At 47.2% G+C, this 17,688-nt stretch overlaps 2 protein-coding genes across 4 annotated transcripts in view; one reads left to right on the top strand and one right to left on the bottom strand.

The window, feature by feature from the left end:
- The window catches only part of srl (sarcalumenin), a 153,664-nt gene extending 143,871 nt beyond the window's left edge, over positions 1-9,793 (bottom strand). Inside the window, exon 1 of the mRNA XM_070901739.1 lies at positions 9,550-9,793. Coding sequence (XP_070757840.1) covers positions 9,550-9,793 — 244 coding nt within the window. The remainder of the gene's footprint in view (positions 1-9,549) is intronic.
- Positions 1-17,688, top strand: part of glis2b (GLIS family zinc finger 2b) — a 364,253-nt gene that overhangs the window by 180,774 nt on the left and 165,791 nt on the right. The gene's annotated exons all lie outside the window — the stretch shown is intronic.

Raw genomic sequence — 17,688 nt, 5'->3', positions numbered from 1 at the left:
GTAGAGGTGGACAGAGGAGAACCAGTGGATGTGGTGTATTTGGACTTTCAAAAGGCTTTTGACAAGGTCCCACACAAGAGATTGGTGTGCAAAATCAAAGCACATGGTATTGAGGGTAATGTATTGTCGTGGATAGAGAACTGGTTGGCAGACAGGAAGCAGAGAGTCGGGGTTAACGGGTCCTTTTCAGAATGGCAGGCAGTGACTAGTGGAGGGCTCAGTGCTGGGACCCCAGCTCTTTACAATATATATTAATGATTTAGATGATGGAATTGAGAGTAATAGCTCCAAGTTTGCAGATGACACTAAGCTGGGTGGCGGTGTGAGCTGTGAGGAGGCTGCAGGGTGATTTGGACAGGTTAGGCGAGTGGGCAAATACATGGCAGATGCAGTATAATGTGGATAAATGTGAGGTTATCCACTTTGGGGGCAAAAACACGAAGGCAGAATATTATCTGAATGGCGGCAGATTATGAAAAAGGGAGGTGCAGCGAGACCTGGGTGTCATGGTTCATCAGTCATTGAAGGTTGGCATGCAGGTACAGCAGGCGGTGAAGAAAGCCAATGGCATGTTGGCCTTCATAGCAAGGGGATTTGAGTATAGGAGCAGGGAAGTCTTACTGCAGTTGTACAGGGCTTTGGTGAGGCCCCACCTGGAATATTGTGTTCAGTTTTGGTCTCCTAATCTGAGGAAGGACGTTCTTGCTATTGAGGGAGTGCAGCGAAGGTTCACCAGACTGATTCCTTGGGTTTTCTGGACTGACATATGAGGAGAGACTGGATCAACTGGGCCTTTATACACTGGAGTTTAGAAGGATGAGAGGGGATATCATAGAAGCATATAAGATTCTGACGGGACTGGACAGGTTAGATGCGGGAAGAATGTTCCCGATGTTGGGGAAGTCCAGAACCAGGGGACACAGTCTTAGGATAAGGGGCAGGCCATTTAGGACTGAGATGAGGAGAAACTTCTTCAGTCAGAGAGTTGTTAACCTGTGGAATTCCCTGCCGCAGAGAGTTGTTGATGCCAGTTCATTGGATATATTCAAGAGGGAGTTAGATATGGCCCTTGCGGCTAAAGGGATCGAGAGGTATGGAGAGAAAGCAGGAAAGGGGTACTGAAGGAATGATCAGCCATGACCTTATTGAATGGTGGTGCAGGCTCGAAGGGCTGGATGGCCTACCCCTGCACCTATTTTCTATGTTTCTATGTTTACATCTGCACTATCAATGACCAGGATAAGTTCATTGGTGTAGGTGCGCAGCTTTGACTGAAACGGGATCAACTTGGGTCGTTCAGCCTGATAGTCCCATAACCTCTCAAAGGCTTCTTGATTCATTACTGACTGGCTCGCCCCCGTGTCCACTTCCATTTATCTCGACTTCCATCCTCAACAGAGAACATTTGGTGGTGCAGGTAAACATGCCATATACCTCATCGTGAGGCTGAGCTGCCTCTCTGACTATCGTTTCTTAATCCGCGCTGGATTCATGTCCATCTGCAGACTCTTCCTGAACACAGTGAGTCATATTTCTTTTACACATTCGCTGGAGGTGGCCCTTTGTGCTGCAGCCTATACATACATAGTCTTTAAAACGGCACTGGTGAGCCCTGTGATTCCCTCCGCAACGCCAGCATGGTGCTACTCGATTAGCCCCCCTCGGCGGACTCTGAGTTAAGGGACTCGGGGACCTGTTCTCGCTCCCCTGAGAAGATTCATGTTCTACAGTCCAGCCTCTAAAAGGTGCTATTCTGTGCACAGTACTTGCCGGGTTTGAGTCCTGAGGATGAGTCATCTGCCTAGAGCCGCAGGTCGAGGTCATGAATGCTTGGCTCACGGAGATGGCCTTCTGGAGTGTGACTGTGCTATCCACAGATCGTAGCTTATAAAGAAGGCCCTCATGGCCGATTCTGATGTCAAAGATATCCCGCAGCGCTTCGGTGAGGTGGTTGCCGAAATCACACGGTGCCGCCAGCCTCCTGAGGTCTGCGATCTCCTGGCTTTCGGGCCATTTGTGTGTATAAAACGAGTGTCTGGCTGTGAGGATGCTGTCTTTGGGCTTGAGTTGTTCTTGGATTAGCGTTACAAGCTCCTCGTACGTTTTGGTCGTTGTCTTCGCTAGTGCCAGCAAGTCCCTGACGAGGCCATAGATGGTGGGCCCACAACTGGATAGCTCTGCGCTTATCAGCCAGTGTGGCCGGATTGTCGCCTACCAGGTTGTTTGCTGTGAAGAAATGGTCGAGCCTCTCCACAAAGACGTCCCAATCATCACCATCGGCGAACTGCTGCAACATACCAAAGTTAGCCATTTTCACATGAAGGTCCGTAATTTCGTCGCCAATTGTTATGTCTTCAGATGCTCTAATAATGACTCCACGAGACAATGTGTTGTGCTTGAACTGTAGTGACCTTAGTCCATTTAATGTAACTCCAGAGTGAGCATCACACATGGTGACCTGCCTTTTATACTAGGCATGGCACACCTGTACAGGTAACCTACAAGTCTCCCACTGCAGTGCCCTCTGGTGGCATACCTTGTTAATAGTACAAGCAGTAACCATGTAGCATACATGACACATCCAGGCACCTTTTAAATATGGTGAGGGTTTCTGCATCCACCACCCTTCCAGGCAGTGAGTTCCAGACCCCCACAACCTTCTGCGTGAAGAAGCCACCTCTCAAATCCCCTCTAAACCTTCCACAAACCACTTTAAAATTATGCCGCCTCGTAATTGACCCCTCCACCAAGGGAAATAGGCCCTTGCTATCCACAATATCCAGGCCCCTCAAAATTTTGTACACCTCAATGAGGTCTCCCCTCAGCCTCCTCTGTTCCAATGAGAACAAACCCAGCCTATCCAACCTGTTCTCATAGCTAAGATTCTCCATTCCAGTCAGCATCCAGTAAATTTCCTCTGCACCCTCTCTAGTGCAATCATGTCCTTCCTATAATACAGTGGCCAGAACTGCACGCAGTCCTCCAGCTGTGTTCTAACCAAAGTATTATACAATTTAAGCATAACTTCCCTGCTTTTATATTCTATGCCTCAACCAATAAAGGGAAGCATTCCGTATGCCTTCTTAACCACCTTATCCACCTGGCCTGCTGCATTCAGGGATCTGTGGACAAGCACTCCAAGGTCCCTTTGTTCATCTACACTTTTAAGTGGCCTACCGTTTAATGTGTATACCCTTTCCTTATTAGCCCTCCTAAAGTGCATTACCTCACAATTCTCCGAATTAAATTCCATTTGCCACTGCTCTGCCCACCTGACCAGTAGATTGATATCCTCCTGCAGTCCATGACTGTCCTTTTCATTATCAACCACACAGCCAATTTTAGTGTCGTCTGAAAACTTCTCAATCATACCCCCTATATTCAAATCTAATCATTGATGTATACCACAAAAAGCAAGGGACCCAGTACTGAGCCCTGCAGAACCCCACTGGAAACATCCTTCCGTCACAAAAACATCCATCAACCATTACCTTTTGCTGCCTACCTCTAAACCAATTTTTGGATCCAACTTGGCACTTTGCCCTGGATCCCATGGACTTTAACCTTCGTGATCAATCTACCATGTGGGACCTTATCAAAAGCTTTGCTAAAGTCCATATACACTACATCGTACGCACTACCCTCATCGACCCTCCTGGTTACCGCCTCAAAAAATTCAATCAGGTTAGTCAAACGCGATCTTCCTTTAACAAATCATTGCTGACTGTCCCTGATTAATCCTTGCCGTTCCAAATGTAGATTTATCCTGTCTTTCAGGATTTTTTCCAATAACTTTCCCATAGTGAGGTTAGGCTGACAGGCCTGTAATTACTCGGCCTATCCATTTCTCCCTTCTTAAACATTAGCAATCCTCCAGCACCATGCCCAAACCAAAAGAGGACTGGAAAATGATGGTCAAGGCCTCTGCTATTTCCTCTTTTGCTTCACTTAACAGCCTGGGTTGCATTTCATCCAGGCCTGGGAAATTATCTACTTTCAAAGCTGCTAAACCCCTTAATACTTCCTTTCTCACTATATTTATTTCATCCAAAATTTCACACTCCTCCTCTAAAGCAGTATCTACATTGCCCCTTTCCTTTGTGAAAACAGATGCAAAGTATTCATTAAGAACCATACCAACATCTTCTGCCTCCACACAAAGATTACCCTCATGGTCTCTAATAGGCCATACCCTTTCTTTAGTTATCCTCTTGCTCTTAATATATTTAAAGAACATCTTTGGGTTTTCCTTAATTTTACTAGCCAAGAATTTTTTATGCTCTCTCTTAGCATTCCTAATATCTTTTTTAATTTTACCTCCTAACTTTCTATATTCCTACAAAGATTCTACAGTATTTAGCCGTCGGTATATGACATAAGCTTCCCTTTTTTTCTTTATCCTCCCCTGTAAGTCCCTAGACATCCAGGGGGCTCTAGAATTTTATTACCACCCTTTTTGCTTAAGGGCACATGTTTGGCCTGAGTCTCCCGGATCTCCTCCTTGAATGCCTCCCACTGTTCCGACATTGATTTACCCACAAGTAGCTGTTTCCAGTCCACAGTGGCCAAATCACTCAACTTAGCAAAGTTAGCTTTTTCCCAATTGGGACTTTTATTCCTGGTCTATCATTGTCCTTATCCATAACTAACTTGAATCTGACTGAATTATGGTCACTGGCACCCAATTACTCTCCCACTAATACCCCTTCCACCTGCCCCGCCTCATTCCCCAAAACGAAATCGAAAACCGCCTCCTCTCGTATTGGGCTTGTTACATAAAGTTCTCTTGAATGCATTTTAAGAATTCCGCGCCCTCTATACCCTTCACACAATATTTGTCCCAATCAATATTAGGATAGTTAAACTCCCCTACTTTACTGCCCTATAGTTTTTGGACTTCACAGCAATTTGCCGACATATTTGCTCCTCTATCTCCCTCCCACTGTTTGGGGGTCTATAATACACGCCCAGCAGTGTGATCGCCCCTTTTTTATTTTTCAGTTCAACCCATATAGCCTTATTTGATGATCTCTCTAACATATCATCCCTCCTCACCGCTGTAATACTTTCTTTAATCAATACTGTGGTATCCCCCCCTCCCATTTTACCCCCCTCTCTCTGTCTTGCCTAAAAATCCTGTAACCAGGAATATTGATCTGCCAAACCTGCCCCTCTTTCAGCCATGTCTCTGTAATGGCTATAATGTCATACTCCCAAGTGTCTACCTGTACTCTTAGCTCATCTGTCTTATTTGCTTTACTCCTTGCATTAAAGTATATACCATTTAGCACAGGAAGACCTCCTTGATTACATAGAAAGATAGAAAATAGGTGCAGGAGTAGACCATTCGGCCCTTCGAGCCTGCACCACCATTCAATAAGATCATGGCTGATCATTCACCTCAGTACCCCTTTCCTGTTTTCTTTCCATACCCTTTGATCCCTTTAGCCGTAGGGCCATATCTAACTCCCTCTTGAATATATCCAATGAACTGACATCAACAACTCTCTGCGGTAGGGAATTCCACAGGTTAACAACTCTGTGAGTGTAGAAGTTTCTCTTCATCTCAGTCCTAAATGGCTTACCCGTTATCCTTACATTTTTTCCCTGGATCTGGACTTCCCCAACATCGGGAACATTCTTCCTGCATCTAACCTGTCCAGTCCCGTCAGAATTTTATATGTTTCTATGAGATCCCCTCTCATCCTTCTAAACTCCAATGAATACAGGCCCAGTCGATCCAGTCTCTCCTCATATGTCAGTCCTGCCATCCCGGGAATCAGTCTGGCGAATCTTCGCTGCACTCCCTCAATAGCAAGAACGTCCTTCCTCAGATTAGGACACCAAAACTGAACACAATATTCCAGGTGAGGCCTCACTAAGGCCCTGTACAACTGCAGTAAGACCTCCCTGCTCCTATACTCAAATCCCCTAGCAATGAAGGCCAACATACCATTTGCCTTCTTCACCGCCTGCTGTACCTGTATGCCAATTTTCAATGACCGATGTACCATGACACCCAGGTCTCGTTGCACCTCCCCTTTTCCTAATCTGCCGCCATTCAGATAATATTCTGCCTTTGTGTTTTTGCCACCAAAGTGGATAACCTCACATTTATCCATATTATACTGCATCTGCCACTCGTTTGCCCACTCACCTAACCTGTCCAAATCACCCTGCAGCCTTTTAGCATTCTCCTCACAGCTCACACCGCCACCCAGCTTAGTGTAATTTGCAAACTTGTAGATATTACACTCAATTCCCTCATCCAAATCATTAATGTATATTGTAAATAGCTGGGGTCCCAGCACTGAGCCCTGCGGCACCCCACTAGTCACTGCCTGCCATTCTGAAAAGGACCCGTTTATTCCGACTCTCTGCTTCCTGTCTGCCAACCAGTTCTCTATCCACGTCAGTACATTACCCCTAATACCATGTGCTTTAATTTTGCACACCAAACTCTTGCGTGGGACCTTGTCAAAAGCCTTTTGAAAGTCCAAATACACCACATCCACCGGTTCTCCCTTGTCCACTCTACCAGTTACATCCTCAAAAAATTCTAGAAGATTTGACAAGCATGATTTCCCTTTCTTAAATCCATGCTGACTTGGACCGATCCCATCACTGCTTTCCAAATGTGCTGCTATTTCATCTTTAATAATTGATTCCAACATTTTCCCCACTACTGATGTCAGGCTAACTGGTCTATAATTACCTGCCTTCTCTCTCCCTCCCTTCTTAAAAAGTGGTGTTACATTAGCTACCCTCCAGTCCATAGGAACCGATCCAGAGTCGATAGACTGTTGGAAAATTATCACCAATGCATCCACTATTTCTAGTGCTACTTCCTTAAGTACTCTGGGATGCAAACTATCAGGCCCCGGGGATTTATTGGCCTTCATTCCCATCAATTTCCCTAACACAATTTCCCACCTAATAAGGATATCCTTCAGTTCCTCCTTCTCACTAGACCCTCGGTCCCTTCGTATTTCTGGAAGGTTATTTGTGTCTTCCTTTCGTGAAGACAGAACCAAAGTATTTGTTTAACTGGTCCGCCATTTCTTTGTTCCCCATTATAAATTCACCTGAATCTGACTGCAAGGTACCTATGTTTGTCTTCACTAATCTTTTTCTCTTCACATATCTATAGAAGCTTCTGCAGTCAGTTTTTATGTTCCCAGCAAGCTCCCTCTCATACTCTATTTTCCCCCTCCTAATTAAACTCTTTGTCCTCCTCTGCTGTATTATAAAATTCTCCCAGTCCTCAGGTTTGCTGCTTTTTCTGGCCAATTTATATGCCTCTTCCTTGGATTTAACACTACCCTTAATTTCCCTTGTTAGCCACGGTTGAGCCACCTTGTCCATTTAGTTTTACTCCAGACAGGGATGTACAATTGTCGAAGTTCATCCATGTGGTCTTTAAATGTTTGCCATTGCCTATCCACCATCAACCCTTTAAGTATCACTCGCCAGTCTATTCTAGCCAATTCACGTCTCATACCATCGAAGTTACCTTTCCTTAAGTTCAGGACCCTAGTCTCTGAATTAACTGTGTCACTCTCCATCTTAATAAAGAATTCTACCATATTATGGTCACTCTTCCCCAAGGGGCCTCGCACAACAAGATTGCTAATTAATCCTTTCTCATTACACATCACCCAGTTTAGGATGGCCAGCCCCCTAGTTGGCTCCTCGACATATTGATCTCAGAAACCATCCCTAATACAATCCAGGAAATCCTCCTCCACCGCATTGCTACCAGTTTTGTTAGCCCAATCAATATGTAGATTAAAGTCGCCCATAATAACTGCTGTACCTTTATTGCACGCATCCCTTATTTCTTGTTTGATGCTGTCCCCAACCTCACTACTACTGTTTGGTGGTCTGTACACAACTCCCACAAGCGTTTTCTGCCCTTTGGTATTCCGTAGCTCCACCCATATCGATTCCACATCATCCAAGCTAATGTCCTTCCTTACTATTGCATTAATTTCCTCTTTAACCAGCAGTGCCAACTCACCTCCTTTTCCTTTCTGTCTATCCTTCCTAAATGTTGACTACCCCTGGATGTTGAGTTCCAAGCCTTGGTCACCCTGGAGCCATGTCTCCGTGATGCCAATTACATCATATCCATTAACTACTATCTGCGCAGTTAATTTGTCCACCTTATTGCGAATACTCCTCGCATTGAGGCACAGAGCCTTCAGGCTTGTCTTTTTAACACCCTTTGTCCCTTTAGAATTTTGCTGTAATGTGGCCCTTTTTGCTTTTTGCCTTGAGTTTCTCTGCCCTCCACTTTTACTTTTCTTCTTGCTATCTTTTGCTTCTGCCCCCATTCTGCTTTCCTCTGTCTCCCTGCATAGGTTCCCACCCCCCTGCCACATTAGTTTAACTCCTCCCCAACAGCGCTGGCAAACACTCCCCCTCGGACATTGGTTCCGGTCCTGCCCAGGTGCAGACCGTCCGGTTTGTACTGGTCCCACCTCCCCCAGAACCGGTTTGCAATGTCCTAGGAATTTGAATCCCTCCCTTCTGCACCAGTCCTCAAGCCATGTATTCATCTGAGCTATGCTGCGATTCTTACTCTGACTAGAACGTAGCACTGGTAGCAACCCTGAGATTACTACTTTTGAGGTCCTACTTTTTAATTTAGCTCCTAGCTCCCTAAATGTGCCTTGTAGGACCTCATCCCGGGTTACTAATCTTTTTCAAGGGTTACTACTTACTAACCCTTGCTTCCTCTGTCTTACAAATTCGCTTTCTAAATTCTTGCTATCCAATTTCAGCTTTACTTCCTTCCCTATTAAATTTGTTCTCAGGTTCCCATCCCTCTGCCAAGCTAGTTTAAACTCTCCCCAACAGCACTAACAAAACTCCCCGCGAGAATAATGCTCTCGACGCTGTTGAGGTGCAACCATTCCGGTTTGTACAGAGCGCATCTCCCCCAGAAGCAGTCCCAATGCCTCAGGAATTTAAAGCCCTCCCTCCTACACCAACTCTCCTGCCACGTTTTCATCCTCTATATCCTTCTATTCTTGTACTCATTAGCTCGTGGCACCGGTAGTAACCTGGAGATTACTACCTTTGAGGTCCTACCCTTTAATTTTCTTCCTAGCTCCCTAAATTCTGCCTGTAGGACCTCATCCCTCTTTCTACCTACATCGTTGGTCCCGATATGGACCATAACCTCTAGCTGTTTACCCTCTCCCCTCAGAATGCCCTGCGTCCGCTCTCTGACATTCTTGACCCTGGCACCAGGGAGGCACCATACCATTCTGGAGTCACGTCTACGGCTGCAGAAACGCCTCTCTGTTCCCCTAACTATTGAATCCCCTACCACTACAGCTCTCTTATTCTTCGTCCCTCCCCCCTGTGCAGCTGAGCCACCCGTGGTGCCTTGGACTTGGCTCTGGCTGCACTCCCCAGAGGCACCATTGCCCTCACCGGTGCTCAGAAGAGAATATCGGTTTGAAAGCGAGGTGGACTCACGGGGGGACTCCTGCACTACCTGCCTAGCTTTCTTCCTCCGTCTGGTGTTCACCTACTTACCTTCTACCTGCATGCTTTTAAGCTGCGGGGTGACCACCTCCAGAAACATGCTATCCACGTAGCTCTCAGCCTCGTGGATGCACCATATTGACTGCAGCCGCTGTTCAAGCTCCGAAATGCGGAACTCGAGTAGTTGAAGCTGAAGACACCTCCTACACACATGGTTGTCTAGGCCGTGCGAAGCATCCAGGACTTCCCAGATGCCACAGGATATGCAGTTCACAGGAATGAGCTGCCCTGCCATCCCTCTAATTCAACTTATCTAATTTAAAATCTAATTAAAGAGAAAAAGAGAGATACTTACCAATCAAACAGCCAACCACTTACCTGCCCGGACGAGGACTATGAGATCCTCGTCAGAAATGAACTCCTCGCTTACCTCCGGCCCTCCTGCTCCTCGGACTCCTGATCTCCCGAACTCATCGAGTTCGGGGCCGCTCCCGAACTCTCGGACTCTCCCGAACACCCGAACTCTTCGACTCTCCCGAACTCTTGGACTCTCTCGGACACTCTTGGACTCTCCCGAACTCTCAGACCTCCGGAACTCTCGGACTCTCACAAATTTTCAGACTCACGGACCTCCTGAACTCTCTGTTATGTCTCAAATAAAGCAATGTGACTGAGTACTGTAGACTTGAGTAAGTGTGACCTTAGTCTCTTTATTCTGACTCCAGAGTGCCGGCACAGCATGGGAGTCCTGCTTATATACAGTGCTCCCAAGGGATGCTGGGATCCCTTGGGACTCCAACAGATGCGCCCTTTGGTGACGGTAGAATGCTGGTTACAAGGTGCTGCATACATAACACCACTCCCTCCCTCCCCCCCAAAGTCAATAGTACACTTATTTACAGGCTGAGATGATCTGGGGCTTTCCGCTCGCTAGTCGATCATCTCGATACAAACACAGATGCTGGTGAGTTGGTTGGGCCTTCGCTGGGCTACTGCGCAGCTGGCCTTGCTGAGCTGCTGGGGATGAGTTCTGCTTCGTGGTCAACCGTGATGTTGGTTGCCACTTGTGTGTGTATCGGAGGGTCGAAGTTGGTGGGGTGTCCTCTTCAGGTTGCTCATGGCTATCTGTGAATCGCAGTTTGATTTGATCCAAATGCTTTCTGCAAGTTAGTCCATTTGCAAGTTTGACCTCAAACATCCTACTCCCTTCTTTGCCTACGACCTAGTGCCAGCAAGCCATTTGGGACCATGTCCATAGTTGAGTACATATACAGGGTTATTGATTTTAATATCGCGTGACAAATTTGCGCGATCATCGTACATGCTTTGTTGATATCGCCTGCCCTTGACATGATCATGGAGATCAGGGTGGACTAGAGAGAGCCTTGGTTTTAGTGCCCTTTTCATGAGCAGTTCGGCTGGAGGAACCCCGCTGAGGGAGTGGGGTCTTGTGCAGTAGCTGAGCAGGACTCAGGACAGGTGGGTCTGTAGGGAGCCTTCCGACAAGCGTTTCAAGCTTTGCAAGATGGTTTGGACTGCCCTTTCTGCGGGCTTGAACGGGGCAGATGTGACGTGCTTGATCTCATTGCGGGTCATGAATTCCTTGAATTCAGTGCTGGTGAAGCACGGCCCATTGTCGCTGACAAGGACATCAGGCAGGCCGTGCGTGGCAAACATGGCTCATAGGCTTTCGATGGTGGCAGTGGACGTGTTTACAGACATTATTACACACTCAGTCCATTTTGAATAAGCATCCACAACAACCAAAAACATTTTGCCTAGAAACGGGCAAGCGAAGTCAACGTGGATCCGAGACCACGGTTTGGAGGGCCATGACCACAAACTTAGTGGTGCCTCCCTGGGTGCATTGCTCAGTTTCAAGCAAGTGTTGCATTGGTGCACGCAAGACTCCAAATCTGAGTCGATGCCGGGCCATCACACATGGGATCTGGCTATAGCTTTCATCATTACTATGCCTGGGTGGGTACTGTGTAGGTCGCGTATGAACGTTTTCCTGCCTTTCTTAGGCAAAGCCACGCGTTTACCCCACAAAAGACAGTCCGCCTGTGTGGACATTTCATCTCTGCGCCGCTGGAACGGCTTGATCGCTTCATGCATCTCCGCTGGGATGCTGGACTAGCTCCCATGGAGGACACAGTTTTTTACAAGGGACAGTAAAGGATCCTGGCTGGTCCAGGTTCTGATCTGGCGGGCCGTAACAGGTGACTTTTCGTTTTCAAATGCATCCATCACCAAGAGCAAGTCTGCAGGCTGTGCCATTTCCACCCCGGTGGTGGGCAATGGTAGCCGACTGAGAGCATCAGCGCAGCTCTCTGTGCCTGGCCTGTGGCGAATTACATAGTTATATGCAGACAGCGTGAGCGCCCATCTTTGGATGCGAGCAGAGGCATTGGTATTAATACCTTTGCTCTCTGAGAATAGCGAAATGAGCTGCTTATGGTCAGTTTCTAACTCGAACTTAAGCCCAAACAGATACTGGTGCATTTTTTTCACCCCGTAAACGCATGCCAGAGCTTCTTTTTCAATCATGCTGTAGGCCCTTTCAGCCTTGGACAAACTCCTGAACGCATAAGCGACCGGTTGCAATGTTCCCGATTCGTTTGCTTGTTGTAACACACACCTGACCCCGTACGAAGACGCATCGCAAGCTAGCACTAAACGTTTACATGGGTCATACAGAACAAGCAGTTTGTTGGAACTTAACAGATTTCTGGCATTCTCAAAAGCAATCTCTTGTGATTTCCCCCATACCCAGTCATCTCCCTTGCATAGCAACACATGTAGAGGTTCTAGCAAGGTGCTTAACCCGGGTAGGAAATTACCAAAATAATTGAGGAGTCCCAGGAATGACCACAGCTCCGTCATGTTCTGTGGTCTCGGCGCGTTCTTGATGGCCTCCATCTTGGCGTTGGTGGGTCTGATGCCGTCTGCCGCGATTCTTCTCCCTAAGAACTCGACCTCTGGCGCCAGGAAAACACACTTCGAGCATTTCAACCTGAGTCCCACACAATCTAACCGACTTAGAACCTCTTCCAGGTTCTGCAAGTGTTCGATGGTGTCCCGACCTGTGATCAAAATGTCGTCCTGGAAAACCACCGTGCGTGGAACCGACTTTAGCAGACTCTCCATGTTCCTTTGAAAAATAGCCCATCGAATCCCAAACGGGCATCTATTGTAGATGAACAGACCTTTGTGCGTGTTGATGCAGGTGAGGCCTTTCGAAGATTCCGCCAGCTCCTGCGTCATGTAGGCCGAGGTCAGGTCCAACTTGGTGAACGTCTTCCCTGCTGCCAGTGTCGCAAATAGGTCGTTTGCCTTGGGTAGCGGGTACTGATCCTGCAGCAAAAAACGGTTAATCGTTACTTTATAGTCCCCACAAATTCTGACCGCGCCATCGCCCTTGAGAACCGGAACAGTCGGACTGGTTCACTCATTGAACTCAACCGGCGCGATGTTGCCCTCTCGTTGCAGCCTGTCCAGCTCGATCTCCACTTTCTCTTGCATCATGTATGGCACCGCACGTGCCTTGTGGTGGATAGGAACCAAGTGGATCTGCACCTTCGCCCCAGAGAAATTTCCGATGCCTGGCTCAAACAACGATGGGAACTTGCTCAAAACCTGGGCACATGACGCGTCGTCGAAGGATGAAAATGCTCGGATGTCGTCCCAGTTCCAGAGGATTTTTCCCAGCCAGCTTCTGCAGAACAGTGTGGGGCCATCTCCTGGTACAATCCATAGTGGTAGTTCGTGCACTGCTCCATCATAGGAGGCTTTTACTGCTGCACTGCCAATTACAGGGATCAGCTCCTAAGTGTAAGTTCTCAGCTTGGTATGAATAGGGCTCAGCTCGGGCCTTTGTGCCTTGTTGCACCACAGCCTCTCGAAGGCTTTCTTGCTCACGATAGACTGACTCGCACCCGTGTCCAATTCCATGGATACTGGAATTCCGTTCATTCCAATTTTTAACATGATCGGTGGACATTTTGTGGTGAAGGTGTGTACCCCATACACTTCTGCCTCCTCGGTTCGAGTCTCTAGTTCAGTTTGATCCGCCATGGATCGGTCTTCCTCTGCAATGTGGTGGCTTGCAGCTCGTCTGCACATTCTCTGGAGGTGTCCCATTGTTCCACAGCCTTTGCACGCATAGTGTTTGAAGCGGCATTGATGGGCTCGATGATCACCTCTGCAACGCCAACAAGGTGTTAATTGCCTCGCATTCACACTTGATGGCGGACTCTGAGTCATCTGAGGTCATGCAGCTGCAGGCGTGTACGTTCTGCCATATGCATTCCTGCCTGAAAACGATATTACTTTGTGTACAGTACTTACCGATGTATCTTTATACTGCAAAATTTGTTTGGTGTTGTCACTGGTGGACATAAATGCCTGGGCTATCGTTATGGCTTTGCTCAGTTTCGGTGTTTCAACAGTCAATAGTTTGCGAAGGATAACCTCATGGCCAATGCCAAGCACAAAAATGTCTCTTAGCATTTGCTCCAGGAATCCACCGAATTCGCAATGTCCTGCAAGGCGCCTTAGTTCAGCGCCGTAGCTCGCAACTTCCTGGCCTTCAGACCGTTGACATGTATAAAATCGATACCTTACCATCAGAACGCTCTCCTTCGGATTTAGGTACTCCCGGACCAGCGCACGCAGTTCTTCATAGGATTTGGTTGTTGGTTTCACCGGAGCAAGAAGATTTTGCATGAGGCCATAAGTTGTTGCCCCGCAGACGGCGAGGAAGATCGCCTTTCATTTGGCAGTGTTCTCATCCCTTCCAGCTCATTGGCCACAAAGTATTGGTCAAGTCACTCCACGAAGGCTTCCCAATTGTCACCTTCTGAGAATTTCTCCAGGATACCAACAGTTCTCTGCATTCTCGCGTGATGGTTCGTTATCTATTACTCGTCGCCAGTTGTTATAGAAACATAGAAACATAGAAAATAAGTGCAGGTGTAGGCCATTCGGCCCTTCGAGCCTGCACCACCATTCAATAAGATCATGGCTGATCATTCCTTCAATATCCCTTTCCTGCTTTCTCTCCATACCCCTTGATCCCTTTGACAATAAGGGCCATATCTAACTCCCTCTTGAATATATCCAATGAACTGGCATCAACAACTCTCTGCGGTAGGGAATTCCACAGGTTAACAACTCTGAGTGAAGAAGTTTCTTCTCATCTCAGTCCTAAATGGCCTGCTCCTTATCCTAAGACTGTGTCCCCTGGTTCTGGATTTCCCCAACATCGGGAACATTCTTCCCGCATCGAACCTGTCCAGTCCCATCAGAATTTTATATGTTTCTATGAGATCCCCTCTCATCCTTCTAAACTCCAGTGTATAAAGGCCCAGTTGATCCAGACTCTCCTCATATGTCAGTCCAGCAATCCGTGGAATCAGTCTGGTGAACCTTCGCTGCACTCCCTCAATAGCAAGAACGTCCTTCCTCAGATTATGTCTCAAATAAAGCAATGTGACTGAGTACTGTAGACTTGAGTAAGTGTGACCTTAGTCTCTTTAATCTGACTCCAGAGTGCCGGCACAGCATGGGAGGCCTGCTTATATGCAGTGCTCCCAAGGGATGCTGAGATCCCTTGGGACTCCAACAGATGCGCCCTCTGGTGGCGGTAGAATGCTGGTTACAAGGTGCTGCACACATAACACTCTCGGACTCTACCGGCCTCTCGGACTGTCCCGAATTCACGGACCTCTCGGACTCTCCCGAACTCCCAAACTCTCTACTCTCCCAAACTCTCGAACTCTCCCGAACTCCTAAACTCTCGGACTCTCCCGAACTCCCAAACTCTCGGACTCTTCTGAACTCCCAAACTCTCGAATTCTCCCGAACTCATGGACCTCTCAAACTCTCGGACTTCCCGGACTCTCGGACTCTCCTGAACTCACGGACTCTGAACTCCGAACTCTCTGCCACCATTCTTAGAGCAGAGAAGATTGAGAGGAGATTTGATGGAAGTATTCAAAATCATGAGGGGTCTAGACAGAGTAGAGAGAGAGAAACTGTTCCCATTGGCGGAAGGGTCGAGAACTAGAGGATACAGATTGATGGTGATTTGCAAAAGAACCAAAGGCGACATGAGGAGAAATTTTTTTACACAGCGAATGGTTAGGATCTAGAATGCACGGTGGAGACAGATTCAATTGTGGCTTTCAAAAGGGAATTGGATAAGTACCTGAAGAAAAAACAATTGCAGGGCTATGGGGAAAGGGCAGGGGAGTGGGACTAGCTGAGGTGCTCTTGCAGTGAACTGGTTTGAGTTTGAGGGGCCGAGTGGCCTCCTTCTGTGCTGTAACCATTCTATGATTCTATTACAGATACCTGGGAGTGAGTTACAGGCTGGAATCTAATCAAGGGGTTCGGGTGGTGTGTATATATAGAATAATGGATACCTGGAAGTGAGTTAAAGTGGAGAAACTATCAAACCTCTGTGATGGTCCAGTAGGAAAAGACAGCACCTAGTGTAGTAGGAAGCAGTAAAGATGAGGATTTTCCTCCTTGGTTTGATTGCCAGTCTGTGCTGAGTTAGCCAATCTCAGCTGGGGTAGTGGTTGGTGGCAGTACACGAACCTTGCAACTGGGACAGGAAATATTCCTGTCCTCTCTGGCTACAGGTGTGATGCTGGAGGACTGCCAATGTGGTACCTTTGTTTGAAAAGGGTGAAAGGGATAGGCCGAGTAATTACAGGCCAGTCAGCCTAACCTCGGTGGTGGGGAAAATTATTGGAACAAATTCTGAGGGACCGGATAAATCTTCATTTAGAAAGACATGGATTAATCAGGGACAGTCAGCACAGATTTGTTAAAGGAAGGTCATGTCTGACTAACTTGATTGAATTTTTTGAGGAGGTAACCAGGAGGGTTGATGAGGGCAGTGCGTATGATGTAGTGTATATGGATTTTAGCAAGGCTTTTGATAAGGTCCCACATGGTAGACTGGTCACAAAAGTTAAAGCCCATGGGATCCAGGGTGAAGTGGCAAGTTAAATCCAAAATTGGCTCAGAGGCAGGAAGCAAAGGGTTATGGTTGATGAGTGTTTTTGTGACTGGAAGGCTGTTTCCAGTGGGGTTCCGCAGTATCCGGTCCCTTGCTTTTTGTGGTGTATATCAATGATTTAGACTCGAATGTAGGGGGTATGATTAAGAAGTTTGAAGATGATACTAAAATTGGCCATGTGGTTGATAATGAAGGAGAAAGCTGCGGACTGCAGGAAGATATCAATCTACTGGTCAGGTGGGCAGAACAGTGGCAAATGAATTCAATCCGGAGAAGTGTGAGGTAATGCATTTGGGGAGGTCTAACAAGGCAAGGGAATACACATTAAATGGTAGGACACTGAGAAGTGTAGAGGAACAAAGGGACCTTGGAGTGCAGGTCCACAGGTCCCTGAAGGTAGCAGGCCAGGTAGATAAGGTGGTTAAGTAGGCATACGGAATACTTGCCTTTATTAGCCGAGGCATAGAATACAAGAGCAGGGAGGTTATGCTTGAACTGTATAAAACATTAGTTAGGCCACAGCTAGAGTTCTGCGTGCAGTTCTGGTCACCGCATTACAGGAAAGATATGATTGCACTCGAGGGTACAGAGGAGATTTACGAGGATGTTGCCTGGACTGGAGAATTTTAGCTATGAGGACAGATTGGATATTCTGGGTTTGTTTTCTTTGGAACAGAGGAGGCTGAGGGGAGACCTTATTGAGGTGTATAAAATTATGAGGGGCCTAGATATAGTGGATAGGACGAACCTATTTCCCTTGGCAGAGGGGTCAACAACCAAGAGACATAGATTTAAAATAATTGGTAGAAGGTTTAGAGGGGATTTGAGGGAAAATTTCATTACCCAGAGGGCGGTGGGGGTCTGGAACTCACTGCCTGAAAGGGTAGTAGAGACAGAAACCCTCACCACATTTAAAAGGTACTTGGATGTGCATTTGAAGTGCCGTAACCTACCGGGCTACGGACCAAGAGCTGGAAAGTGGGATTAGGCTGGATAGCTTTGTCAGCCGGCGCGGACACGATGGGCCGAAATGGCCTCCTTCCATGCTGTAAATTTTTATGACTCTATGAAAAGAAAATCAGCCAGGATCCCCTGTTAGGAAGTGTGCATTGTTGGGTGAGGATTGCATGGGGCTCGTATGTGATGCCCTCTGCAGT

The sequence above is a fragment of the Pristiophorus japonicus genome, chromosome 15, assembly GCF_044704955.1.
Source record: "Pristiophorus japonicus isolate sPriJap1 chromosome 15, sPriJap1.hap1, whole genome shotgun sequence".
In the NCBI taxonomy this organism is placed as follows: Eukaryota; Metazoa; Chordata; class Chondrichthyes; family Pristiophoridae; genus Pristiophorus; species Pristiophorus japonicus.
Note: the sequence above shows the minus strand (reverse complement) of the source record. Positions and strands in the feature narration are given on the sequence as shown.